This window comes from Neoarius graeffei, chromosome 18 (genome assembly GCF_027579695.1).
Source record: "Neoarius graeffei isolate fNeoGra1 chromosome 18, fNeoGra1.pri, whole genome shotgun sequence".
Taxonomy (NCBI): Eukaryota; Metazoa; Chordata; class Actinopteri; order Siluriformes; family Ariidae; genus Neoarius; species Neoarius graeffei.
Genome location: NC_083586.1, coordinates 60,078,001 through 60,097,974, shown reverse-complemented (window position 1 = coordinate 60,097,974; position 19,974 = coordinate 60,078,001). Strand labels below are relative to the sequence as shown.

Genomic DNA, 19,974 nt, shown 5'->3' with positions numbered 1-19,974 from the left:
ATAATAGTCTCGTTACTTGCATTTCATTCGGCTTGACACTTGCAACACTTTAAAAGGAAAAAAAAAATCAAATCCAGATCATTCGCATCACACACACACAAAAAAAAAACAGAAACAACCCAATCAAGATAATTCGCGCCATTAAATTTGATTGTGGTTGGATGAGGAATATAATCAAAATGTCATTACGACACCTTATTGGTCTGTCTAAACTGCCACTCAGGGCGCTCCAAGCACACAGCAATCAGAGCTCTGACTTCAACACCGTTAGTAAATTGCGGGCTCTCGTTCGTTTGTCAGGAGTGGAATCCCCCCCGAACCATATGCGGCATTCTCTTTTCTGAGTCAGGTTAAGGCCCTGTCCACATGGCAACGGATTCAGGTGAATCCGATACAATTGTTTATCGTTTCGGCCTGGCGTCCACACGGCACCGGCGTTTTAGGTGCCCCAAAACGCAATCTTTTGAGAACGGGTTCCAGAGTGGAAAGATCTGGCAACGTTGCCGTTGCGAAGTCGTCTGGATGAGTAGAACGGATTTGTTTACGATGACGTCACAACCACATGACTGTGAGTGCTTCACGCCGGGTAGAAGTGTAACGAACTCGATGCGAGTTGTCAACAAATCCTATAACTTGGTTCATGAAACGCGCTTACAAAATATTTTCACTGTGAATATTTATTGTGTAATGGTGCAAAGTGAGAGAGAGAGAGAGAGAGAGAGAGAGAGAGAGAGAGAATAGCCCTTAGGGCAGAGTCAATCCCGCCAGCAAAAATAGGGAAAAAAAGGAGCGATCTCACCTCTTCAGATGTTGGTTTAAGTCCTACAATACATTCCTCAAAAAGGGCGTAGAACAACAAATTAATCCATCAACTTGTAGCATTCAATTTATTCCGGACTATTAAAGACGCCGCCTTCCGCGTAGAATCATAAGTCATCCTCACCGCCATATTGGATGGGGCAAAGCGGAGAATAAAGATGCCTCATTCATGTACTGCGTTTAACTGTACCAACAGGTTTACCGTCCAAACGAGATCACATGGGATTACCTTTCACAGGTGAGACTGGAAAAATACTTTTCATTGTATTTGGTCATTATAACGTAATTTTACGAACAGATTTTTCTGACTTTGTGGCTAATATGAAGTCTCGCGCATAATAGCTTATGCGCATGCGTCCTTACTACTTCTATTGTTCTGGTGTCTCCGAAGGGACCGTCTTACAGCGCCCCTAGAGGTGTGGCATGTGTATTGCATCGTTTTCAGCAAGCGTTGCGTTGCCATATGGACCTGATATTTTACTGATCGTTGCCCATTTGGACGCGATATTTTTTTAAATAACATCTCGTTGCTGTTGTCGTGTGGATGTAGCCTAAGTTTACAAACGCAGTTATGGTATCTTGGTGGGTGTTAGTGAGTAAAGTCACAGGTCTTAGCTTAGTAAACGTTATATTAGCTTGTAGTGTGTCGGCATTCCAGCGGCCGCCCTTTCTCTCCTCGCCTGTGTTCAGCCTCGCATTGCTGGAACACAAACATTCTGTTGACTTCTCTCGGTGAGCCAGTAACTAGTAGGGATGAGAAAGTGTTTTTCTTGCATTTTAACTGGAACCTGCTGCCTCTACTGCACGTCCCATATGAAAAAGAAAAAAACTGCAATTTATTGATAACTTACTTCTGAGGTATGAAGTTTTACACCATTCCAACACTTACAGACAACAAGTCATTATTACTTGTGCTCCATGAAACACATTTTAATGGGTCAGGAGAATGGACTGTATGTGGACTTCTAGGCTGCGCCTTTGTCCTTAAAGGAACAGTCCACCGTACTTCCATAATGAAATATGCTCTTATCTGAATTGAGACGAGCTGCTCCGTACCTCTCCGAGCTTTGCGCGACCTCCCAGTCAGTCAGACGCAGTCAGACGCGCTGTCACTCCTGTTAGCAATGTAGCTAGGCTCAGCATGGCCAATGGTATTTTTTGGGGCTGTAGTTAGATGCGACCAAACTCTTCCGCGTTTTTCCTGTTTACACAGGTTTATATGACCAGTGATATGAAACAAGTTCAGTTACACAAATTGAAACATGGTGATTTTCTATGCTATGGAAAGTGCGCACTATAATGACAGGCGTACTAACACCTTCTGCGCGCTTCGGCAGCGCATTGATATCTGAGCTCCGTATCAATGCGCTGCCGAAGCGCGCAGAAGGTGTTAGTACGCCTGTCATTATAGTGCGCACTTTCCATAGCATAGAAAATCGCTACGTTTCAATTTGTGTAACTGAACTTGTTTCATATCACTGGTCATATAAACCTATGTAAACAGGAAAAACGCGGAAGAGTTTGGTCGCATCTAACTACAGCCCCAAAAAATACCATTGGCCATGCTGAGCCTAGCTACATTGCTAACAGGAGTGACAGCGCGTCTGACTGACTGGCAGGTCGCGCAAAGCTCGGAGAGGTACGGAGCAGCTCGTCTCAATTCAGATAAGAGCATATTTCATTATGGAAGTACGGTGGACTGTTCCTTTAAAGTAGTTTAGAAATCAGTATACTTTTCCTTGAGTAAAAAAGCTTCAGTTGATACTTTTACTTCATGAAAAGTATTTCTAAGCCATAGTATCTATACTTCTACTTGAGTAATAAATGGTAATACTTTTGACACCTCTGGCAATAATGATATGATAATGAGATCGTAAGTTGAAACATCATCATCGGAGCACTTCAGCTTTTCCTCCACAGCCTGAGGTTCATGGATTCCGGAGCTTTCTACTGATCCCTGTTCAGCTATTTGTGTTGTAGCTCATGCTCACCTGAATGAGTCACGGGATCCGGATTGGCCATTCCCACCATCCACACCATCGCCGCTGAGAAAAGATAGATAGATAGATAGATAGATAGATAGATAGATAGATAGATAGATAGATAGATAGAGTGAGGAAAATAAGTATTTGATCCACTGCCAATTTTGCAAATTTTCCCACTTACAAAGAACAGAGAGGTCTGTAATTTTTATCGTAGGTACACTTCAACTGTGAGAGACCGAATCTAAAAAAAAAATCCAGAAAATCACAATGTATGATTTTTCAATAATTAATTTGCATTTTATTGCATGAAATAAGTATTTGATCACCTACCAACCAGCAAGAATTCCGGCTCTCACAGACCTGTTAGTTAGGATGCAGTGCTGCAGCACAGCAACCTATGGGCTCCCCTAGGGGAGCCCATAGGTTGCAGTGCAAAGCACTGCAACTATTGTTCTTCTACGTGTTTCTTCTTCTTCTTCCTCCTACGCAAATTTCGATTTCGAATAACTCAATAACCGTACGTTGCACACAGACAAACAGTATATCAAAACGTGCGGCTCGATCGGACTCGCTATGCTATTACTTTTCTCTACAGAATACGATTTTTTCGCGACGTAGTCGCGAAAAAAATCGCCCAAAAAACCCCATTCATTTCTATGGAATTAATTTTAAAAAAAGCACTTTTTCAACGTTTTTCAAACGTCCGCTGCTCTGGCATGCTTTCACCTAGAGACGTGATTCAAACTCTAAAACGTAGGAAAACTTCTCCTCTGTGGATCTGGCATTCAACTTTTCTGCTAGGTTTTACACTTTCGGATCAGTCCTGGCTCAACCGCCATGTGGGTTCCGGGAGAAAATCCGGCTTTTGAATGGGTGTCTATTGCGTTACACACCAGTGCAGCTCGTTAACTCAGAGTGTAGTGAGCTTGAAAATAAAGCTCAAACTTTCTCGCTTAAACTGTGTTTTCAGCCACAATTTTCACTCTACAGACATGATTTTCTCAAAAGTAGTAGTAAAACTTGTCCTGATTCACACAATGTGTCTACCTAAACGATAGGATTTACAGTTTTTGAATGAGAAGCCTCAAACTGAGAAGAGGGCAGCCGAAAGGCCTCATTGACACCCATTATAAACGTGAAAGAAAAGTCACTAATTTTTAAATCGCTCTAGTGTCCTTATTTTTAACACTACAGACAAAAAAATACATAATTTTATTCAGGAGACCCTTCTAGCGCTCACTGTGAAAGAATTTTGTGAATAGCTGCTTCCGTTGTCGAGTTATTTGTCATTGTTCGAGGCCTGTTCTGTAGTAAAACACAGCAGAAAACTCAAGACCTTGTGTGTCTTAGCTCATTGACACCCATTATAAAAGTGACAGAAAAGTCTCTCATTTTTAACACTACAGACAAAAAATTACATCAGTCTATTCAGGAGACCCTTCTAGCGCTCACTGTCAAAGAATTTTGTGAATTTCTTTTTTTTGTGGAAAAAAAAAAAACCAGCCTCGGTCGGCATGACACTTCACCTTAGCCGCCCACTTTATTAGGAACACTTCTGTTCGTACATACAAACTACAAACACTCTTCTTAGAGTTTAGAGTTTATTTTATTTTTAAAAGGGACAGTGCACAAATTAAACATTATCCTTGTGGTAAGGACAGATGTCTGTCCCAGGTTATAGCAGTACATGCTAATTTCCGCCTGTAGTCACTTTGTTTATACTCTTGAATAGCTCTTCTTCATGACGGCTGCTGTCTCAAGCACACACACAATCACTGCACTGAAACATCATTGCAGGTCACACATTCACGGCCAGCAAACATGCGTGACCGAATTGCTTCGCACACTGCATCCTCTCACAATTTCCCCCGGGGAATTGTCCAGTCTAGTTTTTCTTTAAGAAGCCCTCCGATTCTCCACTCATTACCTGTATTAACTGCACCTGTTTGAAATCGTTACCTGTATATAAGACACCTGTCCACACAATCAATCAATCAGACTCCAACCTCTCCACCATGGGCAAGACCAAAGAGCTGTCTAAGGACACCAGGGACAAAATTGTAGAGCTGGGATGGGCTACAGTAGCCTGGGCCCGCCCATCCTAAGTGTGACGCAACACGAGGGCCTGTTGCGAGCTTAGTCTGGCCAGGCAAGCTATCTACAGCTCTTCCAAGCTCCCGAAAAATCGGGAACCAATCAACTTTGAGCATCTCCAACGGCCCTGGGTAGAGGCATGTTCAAGGCACTGACGTAGTAGAACTGCGACCGGAAGCCATAGATTGTTTACAGAATCTATGCCGGAAGCGCTTCATTCACGCTTCCGCATCTATTACGCATAGATGCTGTATTGAAAGCATTCAACGGGAAGTTCTCATTGAAAACGGAGCAAAGAGCAGCCCTGGAGGTATTTATTGAAAGGAAGGACGTTTTCGCCTTGCTCCCGACCGGCTGCGGTAAGAGTTTAATCTACCGGTTAGCCCCGTCGCGTCGCATACGTCAGAGGAAAGAGTGATGTGATTGGTTTAAGCTTCGTCACAGCCTTTTCTGGCTTCGACCAGTAGCAAACTGAGGCATTTCAGGGAGGCGGGTCAACCACGGGCTCTGGGAAACGGTTGGGCTTAATATCTTGGCCAGACCAATAGCTCGTAGAGCTTTGTCGCGTTAGCCAGACTAAGGCTACAGGCCAATAGAGATCTTACACGTGACGTCACATCCACTCCAAATTGTAAGCAGTCGCCATTTTGTCGGTCAAATGCCATATTTCCGCCGTCTTTCCAACACTGACTTTGGTTTTTGTTTCGCCCAAATCTTCAAATATTACCGTGCCACAATGCCGGAGAGTTGTATGGCATATAAATGCCACAACAGGAGAGGTCAGAAATCGGGAAGAAAGTTTCATAGGCTGCCACGGGACCCTGACAGGCGTGCAAAATGGATTGCTGCTATCAGCCGGGCCGATGCAAACAACAAGAACAAGGCATGGGAACCGACTGGAAAGAACGATCACTGGCGCCTGTGCAGTGACCATTTCATCTCAGGTTCGCCATGTATTTATTTCAGTATATCCATGTGGTTATTCGCAACATAAGTTTATGACTTGCTCTAATAAAAAATTCCGGGAAGTGGGAACCTGAGAAAAGGCTTGGGGCGGGGGGGTGGATTGGGTCTTTAGTGGTGTGACAATCAATGTAGTCTCTAGATATAAAATTATTTTACACTTTTAGGGGTCACATGAATTTCTGTAAAGATAACTGTGCAGAGATTTATAAGCACGCAGTGCTTCACCACTGAACAGCGAGGGAAAGTTAATGAGGTAATTATACACGTCTGGGTATTCCACCTCTGGCAGTTCCATATCCACTGACACGGTCGTGAAAACTACGTCCGGTAAGCCATAAGGGTCACTAATCTGTAGATCGTTTATTTTAGACATATATCTAATTATCTGTTCGTTAGAAAAATGAGCCGTGTAGTCCGTCGGTTGAAATTTATCCATTTTGTACACGAGTGCAGCAGTATTCAGCGGTGTTTTTTACCGACAAAATGGCGGCTGTGTACTTTCCGGTCACGTGACTGCAAGATCTCTACAGGCAAGCAGCTTGGTGAGAAGGCAACAACTGTTGGCGCAATTATTAGAAAATGGAAGAAACTCCAAGATGATGGTCAATCTCCCTCGGTCTGGGGCTCCATGCAAGATCTTGCTTCGTGGGGTATCAATGATCATGAGAAAGGTGAGGGATCAGCCCAGAACTACACAGGAGGACCTGGTCAATGACCTGAAGAGAGCTGGGACCACAGTCTCAAAGATTACCATTATTATCACACTACACCGTCATGGATTAAAATCCTGCAGCGCGCAGAAGGTCCCTCTGCTCAAGCCAGCACATGTCCAGGCCCGTCTGAAGTTTGCCAATGACCATCTGGATGATCCAGAGGAGGCATAGGAGAAGGTCATGTGGTCAAATGAGAGCAAAATAGAGCTTTTTGGTACCGTATAAACTCCACTCGCCGTGTTTGGAGGAAGAAGGAGGATGAGTACAACCCCAAGAACACCATCCCAACTGTGAAGCATGGGGGTGGAAACATCATACTTTAGGGGTGCTTTTCTGCACAGGGAACAGGACGACTGCACCGTATTGAGGGGAGGATGGATAGGGCCATGTATTGCGAAATTTTGAGCAACAACCTCCTTCCTTCAGTAAGAGCATTGAAGATGGGTCGTGGCTGGGTCTTCCAGCATGACAATGACCCGAAACACACAGCCAGGGCAACTAAGGAGTGGCTCCGTAAGAAGCATTTCAAGGTCCTGGAATGGCCTAGCCAGTCTCCAGACCTGAACCCAAGAGAAAATCTTTGGAGGGAGCTGAAACTCCATGTTGCCCAGCGACAGCCCCGAAACCCGAAAGATCTGGAGAAGATCTGTATAGAGGAGTGGGCCAAAATCCCTGTATAAGTAGCACGCTGTGTGAGCACAATCGCTATCAGGCGCGTTAAAATGTAAATAACTTTTCTAGAATTTCACCAAAACTCATTGAATTTTCAGCATTGTAAGAGAACTCCCTAAAGTATTATTCAGCAAAACCCCAGAATGATAGCACAAATCTAGAATTTTTAACAGAATTTTAGTTCTTAAATTTTAGCGTAATTATGGACGTCACGCGTAACATTTACACCCGTGAAAAATCACTTTGAATGCTGTTTTGATCAAATATTCTCATACATGTCAACCTATACGGAATGTCCGTATTTTATACGGATTTGATTCAATAAACGTAGTATACGGGCGTATAAATAAAGTTATACGGATTCTTTAAAAAAAAACTTCAATATTTATTTAGAGCTATAATCAATTCCCACGATGATAAAAGAGCGCATAACATTTACAAACGTACTGTACACCACAGACAGCCAGTAAAGAGTCTTATGAAATCGCGCGTTATCTTGTGGTAGCGAGACTTCGTTCCACTTTTGATCATGCGCACACCGCATTGCGAGAATCCCGCCAACCGGGAAGTCATAGACATATAAACATAGACGCCGCCTTCTGCGTAGAATCATACGTCATCCTTGCCGCCATATTGGATGTGGCAAAGTGGAGATTCTTCAGCCGTCTCTGGTACAGCGTCTAGACAGTAGCCGAGAATAAAGATGCCTCATTCGTGTGCTGCGTTTAACTGTACCAACAGGTTTACCGTCCAAGCGAGATCACATGGGATTAGCTTTCACAGGTGAGACTGGAAAAATACTTTTCATTGTATTTGGTCATTATAACGTAATTTTATGAACAGATTTTCCTGACTTTGTGGCTAATATGAAGTCTCATGCATAATAGCCGCTCGGTGAAACCTGTCTCCAAACAACGAAGTATTTCCTTCGTAACTACGCTGATAACACTGTGTTTTTGTCGAACATTGGAGCTTTGTATTCATTCTGAAGGTTTATTGTTATTAATATTGAATAAAAAGTAACTGGGATATATCATTGTTAATTATCATTCAAATTTTAGGTAAATTATTTTAATTTGCATCTTATACGGATTTTATAAGGGAAATACGGATTTTGGAGGTTGGTTATACAGGTTTGATTGACCAAAGGTTGACATGTATGTATTCTCTATAATAAAAAATTGCTTAAATATTATAAAACGCACAGTCTTTTAATGTATCAAAAAATAATTTTGATAAAGCAAGGAAATTCGGAAGGAAATTTGTTTTTTTCTTTTGCTTGTTGTGTGCGTCACGCTACCAAAATCTAACGAACCCCTTCACGAACAATTCCAACTTTCATGGACTTGTAGCGCAAATAAATCTTTCAAAAAAAAAAAAAAAATACTTCTCACCCAGTAAATTAGAATCCTGGTGATTTATATCCTCGTAGCTTCAGTAGATCTAGAGATTTAGTCGATTTAGTAAATCCCAAACGCTGTGAAACACGCCAGCCATCTACGGTGAGAAGTGCTGCTGTAGTTGAGAAACTCTCATTTCTCCCGCTTCCAACTAACTCCGTGACCCAGACCAAAATAACAATGTCATGCTCATCACTTAAGGATGATTTATGCCAAGTTTCACGGAAAAATACAGCGAAATAAACTTGCTAGAAGCATTTTTCAAAATCCCAAACATTATGAAACATTTCTTGTAGGGTTTCAGGTTACAAATTTCGAGAATAGAGAAATTGCGGCGCAAAAGTTTGCCATTAAACTCGCGAAAATACTCCATCCTAGCGAGTTTCACAACCGAACTAGGCTACGTGACAGTCCGTGACCACCCAGGAATGTTCTAGAACAGGGCTTTTCAAAGTGTGGGGCGCGCCCCCCCTGGGGGGGCACCAGAGTTCTTAAGGTGGGGCGCAACGTGAGGAAAAATAAACTAGAATATTGCCGCTTTTCCACTACCAACGCGGCTGAGTTGGGCTGAGCCGTGCCGTGCTGAGTGGAGCTGAGTGGGGCTGTTGGAGTTGCATTTCGACTACAACCGCGCTGAACCGTGCTGGCTGGTAGTGGGTGGACACATTGGGTGGAGTTAGCGAAAGTGGGTGGACGTCACGTGATGTCGTTAGGCGGCGCAAACAGTGACATCAGTGGCCTTTTAAGCGGTAGTCTCACGACCCGGATAGTAAACAATAAACATGGAGGACATGGAATCGTTAGTGTTCTGGTCTTGGTGCTGTGGCTTGTTGTCACTGACAACGCCAACAGATACTGGCAAGAGCGTATAGATGAGGCGAGGCGCATAAGGCTCCAGAAATTCTCGTAATTCGTAATTCTTCTTCTTCCGGGTTTATGGTGTTTACAGATCCCAGCGTGCTCGCGGGGCGTGTGGGCATGTGAGGACACTCCTCCTCACCAATCAGTGCACAGGGGAGTGTCTCCTCACGCCCCTAGCCCCACTCCAAAACCGTGCGAGTTTTGCGTGCTGAGTAGGGCTGAAGCGAGCTGAGTCGTGCTGCTCTGAGGTAGTCGAAACGCGAGCCGTGTCGGGCTGAAGTGAGCTGAAAAAGGGTAGTGGAAAAGGGCCATAAGTTACTATTGCGGACATTTAGCAAACTTCAGCTAGCCTTTACCAGAGACAAAATGGATCGATTTTTAGTACCTAAAGCTACAGTGAGTGAGGAGACAGAGTCTGGGCCAAGCAAAAAAACAGAGCCTCCAGGATGTTGCGATTTGCAACTTCAACGCAAATTCAACCAATCCCCGCGAATTCAGGGCGGTGTTGCAATTATATCCAATCACCGCAACTTTCCCGCAAATTTGACCAATCGTTGGCATCGTTTTGAGGTGACGTCGACAAACCACCTTCCGCCTTACTTCCGTGTATACGTTCAAGAGAAGCAGCATGCGCGCAGTGTTGCCAGATTGGGCGGTTTCAAGTGCATTTTGGCGGGTTTTGAACATATTTTGGAAAACGTCAGCAGTATCTGGCAACACTGCATGTGCGAGTCAGTGTTTATGTAGGCTTAAATTCTGTTACTGAAAGTGTGTTATGTTTACAGTGAAGGACTGTGTGCACTTTACATTATTTTTTTTTTTTTTACTTAATACAAGAAATTAATGGATGCCAACATTTTTGCCAAAATGGTATTTTATTTTCCATTGTTTAGGCAGCTTCAGCATCATACTGTGAGATTCTGTTCACATTGTTTTTTTTCTTCTATGAAGCCTGAGCCATTTATTTTATTAGATTATAATTATTGTTTAATTTAGTCTTCAGGAGAGACTGCCTGCACACAGTATTAGTATTAATAGTTTTTTTTCTTACATGAAAGCTGAGGCATTTATATTATATTTTAAGGTAACTTCATGTTGTGCTGTGAGGTTCTCTGCACTTTAACTTTTGAACCAACAGGTGCATTTGGATAAGTAAAGCCTATTTTTCTGCATTTTTGTAGTCCTGGTAATCTTTTATATTGGTAAAGTTGTTTATAGGACCATTTCTCAGTGTCTTTGTTTTTTTAATCAATAGTTTTTCAGTAATAACTTAATATTTAACATATCACTCAATTTTAATCACAAAAAGAGAAAATCGCAACAATTTCTCGCAACTTTCACTTCCTCCCGCAATGTAATCGCAACAAAAACCTAAAAAACACCGCAACTTTCATCGCAATTTTTTGGAAAAAAACCCGCAACATCAGACATTTTAGCCCGCAACAATCTCAAAAAAGGCCCGCGGAATCCTGGGGGGACTGAAAAAAGAAGGAAGTATGACCACGATTATTTAAAGTTTGGATTTTCACGGACTGGATCTGAAGATGCTCCACTGCCACAGTGTGTTGTCTGCCAAGAGATGCTAGCTAACGATGCTATGAGATGTTTAAAATGTGTAAAACAAGATGTTTTAAAAAGCACAGATGTTTAAAATGTGAAAAAGAAAAAAAAGAAAAATGTGTACAACAACCATTTTTTAAATACGAATGGAACATTAAGTATAGCAACAACAAAAATTGTAAGGGGGGGGCGCTGTTGTTTATTTGCTCTCCGAGGGGGGGCTGACTCTCCCACACTTTGAAAACCTCTGTTCTAGAAGGTACGCTTCTAGGCACGTGTGATTGAGAAAGACGCCACGTAAAGGTAGTATTTCCACTGTCTTATGACGTTTTTGCTTGTTTAGCGCGATAAACAATGCATTATGGGTAATCATTAAAATGCTGATTTCAAGGTTAAAATGGGTAAAAACAACTAATTTATATAGATATTGTAAAAATTGTGCCTAATAGTTATTTCAGTACATAAAATCAAAACCTGAATTTTTTATTTTTTTCCCTATGTTACACCATTGTGCATCTATAGCATGCTGCTGCAGTGTGTGCAAACCTGGTCAAGAACGACAGGAAACGTCTGACCTCTGTAATTGTAAACAAAGGTTTCTGTACCAAATATTAAGTTCTGTTTTTCTACTGTATCAAATACTTACACTACCGTCCAAAAGTTTGGGGTCACCCAGACAATTTTGTGTTTTCCATGAAAAGTCATGCTGTGTTCATGTGCTATGGGAAGATGATATTTTCCAGTTGGGAAGTGGTATTTACCAGTGTGTTGTGTTCACATGCTTTTGTTGTTGTTGACAAATTAAAGATGGTGGACCAGATTCAGAATCAGGCCTGTTATTTGGCTAAAACAATTATAGATTGCCTTGTTCATCAGCTGCAGCAGGAATATGAGTTATCAAAAGTAAAAAAAAATGCTGAACATTTCCTGATCATGACAAGTAGAGATTTTCTTAACACATTGAATGCCACGCAGTTTTTGGAAATTTGGCTGTAGCCACAATGAGAGTAGCCAGTATCTAGATCATTGTTGGCGTTCTTTGGACAGCCACAGAATATTTTGTATTAGGCTATAATATACATATTATAATAATATAATATCCATAACATGACTCGTTTAAAAGGTGAGAGTCAGCTTTCAGTAGGTGAAAACCACTTCTTTCTTGGGCCCACTTTACACGGGGACGGTATAAAACAAAAACGCAAAAGTCCGTTTTCGTTCTCACTTTTTTCCGCGTCTACACGACCGTTTTCAAGGAGGAAATCTGCGTCTATACGGTGACGCATAAATGTCTCCGCTATGTCTGCACGCATGCGCAACGTCTTCCGTCTTGTCTGATCTGCACATCTGCGCCGCTGTTCTGTCAAGTTATCCTACCAAGCCTACTACGCATGTGCGAAATCCAGGAAAATTCAACAGTAGTTTTGTCCCACTGATCAGCTGGGCTGATAGAAAATCGGTGAGAATTTCACGCATTTGCCGATTTTTATGTTTTGTGCGTATTGGTCGAGTCTTTGGCCGAGTCAAATAATTTGTAATGACTTGTTTTGAATAATAAAACGGTCTGTATGAGAACTTGCTAGGATAACTTTACAGAACACCGGTCCGGCTGAGGTACTGTAGTGCTCGAGGGAGGAGCAGGAGCAAACCGAAACTCTTTTAATCTGCCTTTATTAAGTAACACTCACTCTTGTTTCGGTGAAGAAGAGAAAAGGCAGTGTCCATCTCAGCAAAATAAACCCGTTCGGCTGCTAGTTTTGTTTTCAGTCTCGGGTTTATGGTTTCACGAGCGGCTTGAATAGGCGGCGCACGCGTGCGTGTGTGTAACTTGGCGACACCAAACTGAGGAGCTCCAGCTGGGCGGGTGAGCAGGAAAACACATCTACTGCATTAAAACACAGAGCAGCTTGAAGGTCCGTTAGATCGATGTAATCAGACATGCGCTTACTTTTTTACTTAGTTTCTTACTTCCCGGGCTGGCATGTGCAGTATATGACACATGTATGACGTAAATGCGTACCCGACGTGAGCAGATCCGAGCGGAGTTTCGCGTATTGGGTAGTTTAGACGGATATGCAACGGGGGCCGTTTTTAAACTTATCCACTCTGGAAGGCGTTTTCAATTTTATCCGTTTTTCAGCCTCGGAAACGCCGTCCTCGTGTAAACGAAAGGCACTTCTGATAAAATATTTAGTCGTTTTTACCTGACAGCGCCCTTGGTTCATAAGCTAGTCTTGTACTGCTCGCCGCCATGTTGAAAAGGTTAAAGTTTATCTCATCTCGGCAACTCGTGTATCAAAATTTTCTACGAGTTGCCCAGTGGAAAATACCAAAAGAGGGGGCGTTCATGTGTGCTTTCCATGTTGGCGTTTGGTATTTACCATAATTCCCATAGCACATGAACGCACCATCACACTTTTATTTACCACCATAAATTGTAAAATGAATAGAAAATATAGTCAGGCCATTTTGAGCATTTAATCGACCCTACAAATGTGATGCTCCAGAAACTCAGGTGGTGTTTACATTAGACCGTATCCGTCTCGTTTTCGTCGTGGATGCACTGTCCGTGCACATTAAAACGCCGGGAAACGACTCCACAGGCGGAACAACTTGAATCCGCCAGGGCCCACGTATTCAACCCAGTTCGTATCTGATCCGGTGCTGTGTAAACATTGAGGAACGAGGATACGCTGTGCTGAGCTCTAGCTGACATCGTCATTGGACAACGTCACTGTGACATCCACCTTCCTGATTCGCTGGCGTTGGTCATGAATATAATGCTATGCTTTGTCATTCTTAATGTCGTTCATGGTAAGATGCAAATACTGCCCATTGTGTAGTTATGATTGTCTTTAGGCTTGCCATCCTTCCACTTGCAAGTGGTGAGTGACTTGCGCATGCCCGATATGCACTGGGATCTCACACACAGCGGCTCAGCCCCGAATCACTGCTCGTGCGCTTCACTCGCGCGCTCTGAGCTGTGCAGGGCCGGAGTGCGCACCCTCCAGAGGGCACTCGCTGTTCAGGGCGGAGTGATTTGGAGCGCAGGATGCCTGCGGAGCCGAGCCGCTGAGGAGGAATTTACACATTACACGTTTCAACTTACGTGCCGTCTAATTAGTCATGTGATTAGCGTATCCGTGTATTGGCGTTGCTGTGTGCACGCGAATCGTTTTAAAAACGTTAATCTGGTTGATCCGCTGATACGGTCTAATATAAACCCCACCTCAATCTGCTCAAAGGAAGGTCAGTTTTATAGCTTCTCTAAAGAGCTCAACTGTTTTCAGCTGTGCTAACATGATTGTACAAGGGTTTTCTAATCATCCATTAGCCTTCTGAGGCAATGAGCAAACACATTGTACCATTAGAACACTGGAGTGAGAGTTGCTGGAAATGGGCCTCTATACACCTATGGAGATATTGCACCAAAAACCACACATTTGCAGCTAGAATAGTCATTTACCACATTAGCAATGTATAGAGTGGATTTCTGATTAGTTTAAAGTGATCTTCATTGAAAAGAACAGTGCTTTTCTTTCAAAAATAAGGACATTTCAAAGTGACCCCAAACTTTTGAACGGTAGTGTATTTCATGCAATAAAATGCAAATTAATTATTTAAAAATCATACAATGTGATTTTCTGGATTTTTTTTTTTTAAGATTCGGTCTCTCACAGTTGAAGTGTACCTACGATAAAAATTACAGACCTCTCCGTTCTTTGTAAGTGGGAAAACCTGCAAAATCGACAGCGTATCAAATACTCATTTCCCCCACTGTATTTATGAATGAATGATTTTGTAAATTTTTGCAATCATGTGATGAACCAGAGCTTCTATCGGGTACGTGATGTTTATAAAACCTTCTATTCATAAAGGACTGGAGGAGGAGAGAACCTCCGAATCTGCAGCAGTGTGGTGTTTTTGGCGTCTGAGTCAGATTCGTCACATGATTAGAGCTGAAAGCCTTTACTCACACACATGCGCCAAAAAAAAAAAAAAAAACCTGCAGCAGCTGGATTAGGAAACTTCGTTTATAATCATTTGTTCAGAAAAGAGTTTGGCTCTTAAAGGGGAACTGAAGGCAAATTTATCATCAAAATTCTATTTCTCTCATTTTATTAAATATAGGAATGCATTTTTGATCGCTATTTTGTCGCTGCTGTAGCGAGTTATGAGTGTGTGAAATACGCTCTGTAATATATCAGTCCATATGTCAAAGCAACGGCCGTAAACGAGATTCGTTGAGACCTGTGCGAGACATCGTAGGACGGAAGTAAAACGTACAGCGGAAATCAAACCCTGTGTCCGAGATCGCTTACTCGTTCACTACTCCCTACTCCCTATATAGGGAATTACTGTATAGAGGACTATACAGCGAGCTCATTGGTAAAATGAACAAACTCTTTTGGACACTACTCCGTCACGCTGGTATTTACGCCATTACTGTCGCACAATTAAAACGTGCCGGATCAGTCGGCTGGTGGGTTTTCGTTCAAAATAATAAATCCATGCGTGTGTTTTTGTGATAAATCCATATTATACTGAGCGCATTTCCTACATTAATCAATACAAAGTCCCTGCAGCTTTCAGTTCTTTTAAATCAAGCCTGAATACTTTCTTCTTTGCCGCTGCCTTTTATTAAATCACATTTGAGACTTTTAATTTGATTTCTTTCAGCGCAACCGCAATGCATGATGGGATATATTGCTTTGGTTAGTAACCATCGTTGTACACTCCTTTTCGTGATGCATTGTGGGATACTTTGAGTGCACTATATAGGGTGTAAATAATCCTCACTAAGGTTTCGGACAGCACTACAAAATGGCGTCCTCGCTATATAGTGAGTAGGGAGCGATTTCAGACACGGTTTGTCAAAAGACGCACGCGCCCTCTTTCGAATGCTGACGTAATCAAACCGGAAGTTTTGTTTGTTTTGACAGCAATCAGGAAAGTTTGAAAAAAGTCGGCAGTAATCGTCATTTAAACTCGTTTATGTGCAATACTTTGTTTGGAAAACAGTTTTCAAAATGGCGGCACTGACACCTGGCTGACACTTGACATTTCGAAGTCTCGCACAAGTCTTGTGAAGATTGCACGGATAAGCGACGCCTGCCGTGGACCAAACGGACTAAATTCAACACGGCTAAAAACCGAATAGGCCGATAAGTATCATATTTAATTGCAATTAGTTGCCAATACGAGTCATAATATAAGGTTACTAAAACCGAAAACGTAACTGAATAACACGTTAATTAAGAAATAAAGCGAGTTTAAAAATGACTTCAGTTCCCCTGTAAATGTGAACGCTTTTTTAAAAAGAAAAAACAATCCCTGATCCTTCAACACTTCAAACTCATTAATATTGTCTTGAACCTGGTTATTTAAATACTCTAAACTAAATGTTTAAAACGTGATGTGTACGAGGTTCACGGTTCTAGAAACGCCGATTTGGACGATGTAGATCGGTATTTGTTGTTGGTTTAGATTGTGAGCCGAGCGTGTTGTGTGTCAGTGTGTCGACTCACACGAATAGATGAGTGCGGGGAAGATGGGCTCGTTCCTCTCCTGCGCCGTCTCCACCAGCATCCTCAGGGGACCTTTAGGGCTCAGAACAGCCACCAGATCTGCACCAAATATAAACACACATCATAAAAATGTCACAAGACTACAAATCGATCATGATAATAACACCACCACCAGAACATCAAGGGCGTAGGAGCTCATCTGGCCCGGCATCAAAACACCCATAACGACCAAAACATCAAACAGAACTGAAATGTGACTATGTGAGAGAGAACCAACCTCCATAACTAACTGTGTCCGACAGGAACATCAACAAAGGACTACATTTTGTTTCTCAAGCTAAGATCGACCCAAGACATTGATCAGAACTCATCTCATCTCATCATCTGTAGCCGCTTTATCCTTCTACAGGGTCGCAGGCAAGCTGGAGCCTATCCCAGCTGACTACGGGCGAAAGGCGGGGTACACCCTGGACAAGTCGCCAGGTCATCACAGGGCTGACACATAGACACAGACAACCATTCACACTCACATTCACACCTACGCTCAATTTAGAGTCACCAGTTAACCTAACCTGCATGTCTTTGGACTGTGGGGGAAACCGGAGCACCCGGAGGAAACCCACGCGGACACGGGGAGAACATGCAAACTCCACACAGAAAGGCCCTCGCCGGCCACGGGGCTCGAACCCGGACCTTCTTGCTGTGAGGCGACAGTGCTAACCACTACACCACCGTACCGCCCTGATCAGAACGGAATTTGCATTATAAAGAAGAGACGAGATACAATTCTAGTCAGAAGAAAATGTGTTAAGTCGGGCTAATTACTAATTTGTTTGCAAAAAATTGACAATACAACGACCAAGTTTTGTCCAGAAGGTCGAGTTCTTTCAAATAAAACAATCAGAACTCAAATCCATGGAGAACCGAAAGAGGGAGGAGATACAATTTGACTGGAATTGTAAACAAATTGTTTACCACAGGAAAATCAACAAACAAACGACCAAATTTTGATCCTTGAGGGACGATCGACCCAAAACATCGATCAGAACTGAAATCAGATGAGAAATCGGAGAGGAAATTTAAAAAAAAAAAAATTCTAGTGGAAAATTCGTTAATTAATTTCGGCCTAATTAGTAACTCATTAGCAAATGACGACCAAGTTTTGTGCGGAGTGATGAGTTCTTTCAAACAAAAACAATCGGAAAGGAAACCCGTGGAGGACTGACAGAGGAGATACGATGCAGAGATGCCTACCCCAAATTTTGAATTTCAGTATTCTTGAAAACATTTTTCAGTATTTTGGAATGACTTTCAGTAACATTAATTTATGCGCATTTCATTATAAGAGGTGTATATACCAATATGTTTAACATTTAAATTATTAAAAAGAACTGTTTTGTGTGAATTGAATAAACAAAACGCGAGCAGCCATCTCAACTGAATTTCCACTCAACAAATTTCTCGAGCATACAATAGATCACATTTTTATAAATACAATAGTGTTCCCTGTTTGCAGACATTACGGTTGACTACCAATCATTGGTATTGAATGTAACTTCTCAAAAGTATTATATTATATTGCCTGGCAAAATGTTCTACCTGTTAACGGATTCTAATAAAATTTAAAAAATATTTCTTATTTCATGCCAAAGAGAGTCCGACATTGTTATCTTACGCTACGTTCACACTGCAAGGCTTAATGCTCAATTCCAATTTTTTTGTGAAATCCGATTTTTTTGTGAGGTCGTTCACATTAACAAATATATGCGACTGGTATGTGATCCTCAGTATGAACGAAAAGCAACCTAAAAGTGTTCCGCATGCGCATTGCAGGATACGACGACGTCAAACGCAGTGAGCATGGCCACTGTTTACGGAAGTAAAACCGCCCGGTTGCGGTATGACCCATCCAATCTAGCTTGAATAGCTGCATCCCCCCCAAATGGAAATCAGCTCCCTAACCTCTGCGTCCTTCCATTGAGAAGATTCAGAACCTTCACAGCCCGAAGCGTCCCTCGCATTGATGTCATGCGCAGGGGCGCAGATACGTTTTTGGAACTGGGGGGGACAAAGCTGCCAGCAAACCAACCTCAATATGCCTGTCAAACTTGTTGTGGGTTACCATAGCAACCAAGCTCGAGCTCGCAACCTGTGCAGTCTGCGCAGCTCAACCAACCGAATATCAGTCTTTGTTTTATGTGAGTTGTTGCAACTATGTATACACTGCTGTGCACCTCAATAAACCGAATGGTAATTAGTCTTTTGATTTTTCCGTGAGGTTTGCCTTATGCAAAGAAAGACAGCATAGACGTTTTTTCCTCCCTATAAGTGGGGGGGGCCGAACGAGGTGAATTTAAATCTGGGTGGGACGAGTCCCACCCTCTATCTGCGCCCGTGATTATGCGCCATGTTGTTGTAACTTTTTTTGAGAGACCCGCCGCCTACTTCAGCGCAGAATAGTGACGTTTGTGGCTTGTTGATGACGTGTAAGTCGGATGAATGCGACCTGGCGGTTCAGACTGAAGTCGCATATGAAAAGAGCGGATAGGAATCGGAATTAGCACCACATATCCAAACGGCCTGGGTCGGATTTGAAAAAAATCGGATCTGTGTCGTTCATATTGTCAATAAAAGATCGGATACAGGTCACATATGGGCGAAAAGATCGGATTTGAGTCACTTCAGCCTGCAGTGTGAACGTAGCCTGAATGTCCCAATATATAAATACTCCAGCATAATGCTTCAGAAGAGACATTGAATAAAATGACATTTATAATTGTATTTAAAACAGTGGAATGATCCATTTTTTGCCACAATCCCAACAGCACTAATCATAAAATTCTGTTTTTGATCAGACTACATGTACATTTGTACTTGCAGCACTGAAAAGACTTTGAATTAAAGAAGTGCAGCCAGTGTTTGATATTTCAGTGAATAAAAATCAGACATGTAAAAAGAAACTGAATAAGTTTAACTCACATTTCATGGCACTAATCGGCAAGTTCAACTCCAAGCACAGGTCAACCATCACCGCTTCAGCGCGCGTCACGTTCCGTGTCTTTTCATCCACAGATTTCGTAAAAAACTGCTGGATACCCCCAGATTTACTTTCCGCCTGACTCGCCATTTCAGCATACTCCATATGTTTTTTGGAGTTGACATGCCGCGTGCAGTCATCGCGACCACCACGAGTGATGTTAACGTCAGTTCTACACAGTTTGCAGTGCGCATATCCATTGCCCTTTTGACTGGGTGTAATGCACGGCCATTCTACCGTATATCGTGGGAGGAACACCTGAGACCTGTGAAAATAGCGCGAGCAAATGTGCGGAATCTGCGCATGTCACACACAGCACGTGCGGTTGTCGTAAAAATA

The 19,974-nt window shown here is 42.5% G+C and overlaps 1 protein-coding gene across 2 annotated transcripts in view; it reads right to left on the bottom strand.

The window, feature by feature from the left end:
• The window catches only part of psen2 (presenilin 2), a 54,002-nt gene that overhangs the window by 9,871 nt on the left and 24,157 nt on the right, over nt 1-19,974 (bottom strand). For both annotated transcript variants that reach the window (XM_060899123.1, XM_060899124.1), the window contains exons 7-8: nt 16,599-16,697; nt 2,811-2,864 (exon numbers count right to left, since the gene is read on the bottom strand). In XM_060899123.1, coding sequence (XP_060755106.1) covers nt 2,811-2,864; nt 16,599-16,697 — 153 coding nt within the window. The remainder of the gene's footprint in view (nt 1-2,810; nt 2,865-16,598; nt 16,698-19,974) is intronic.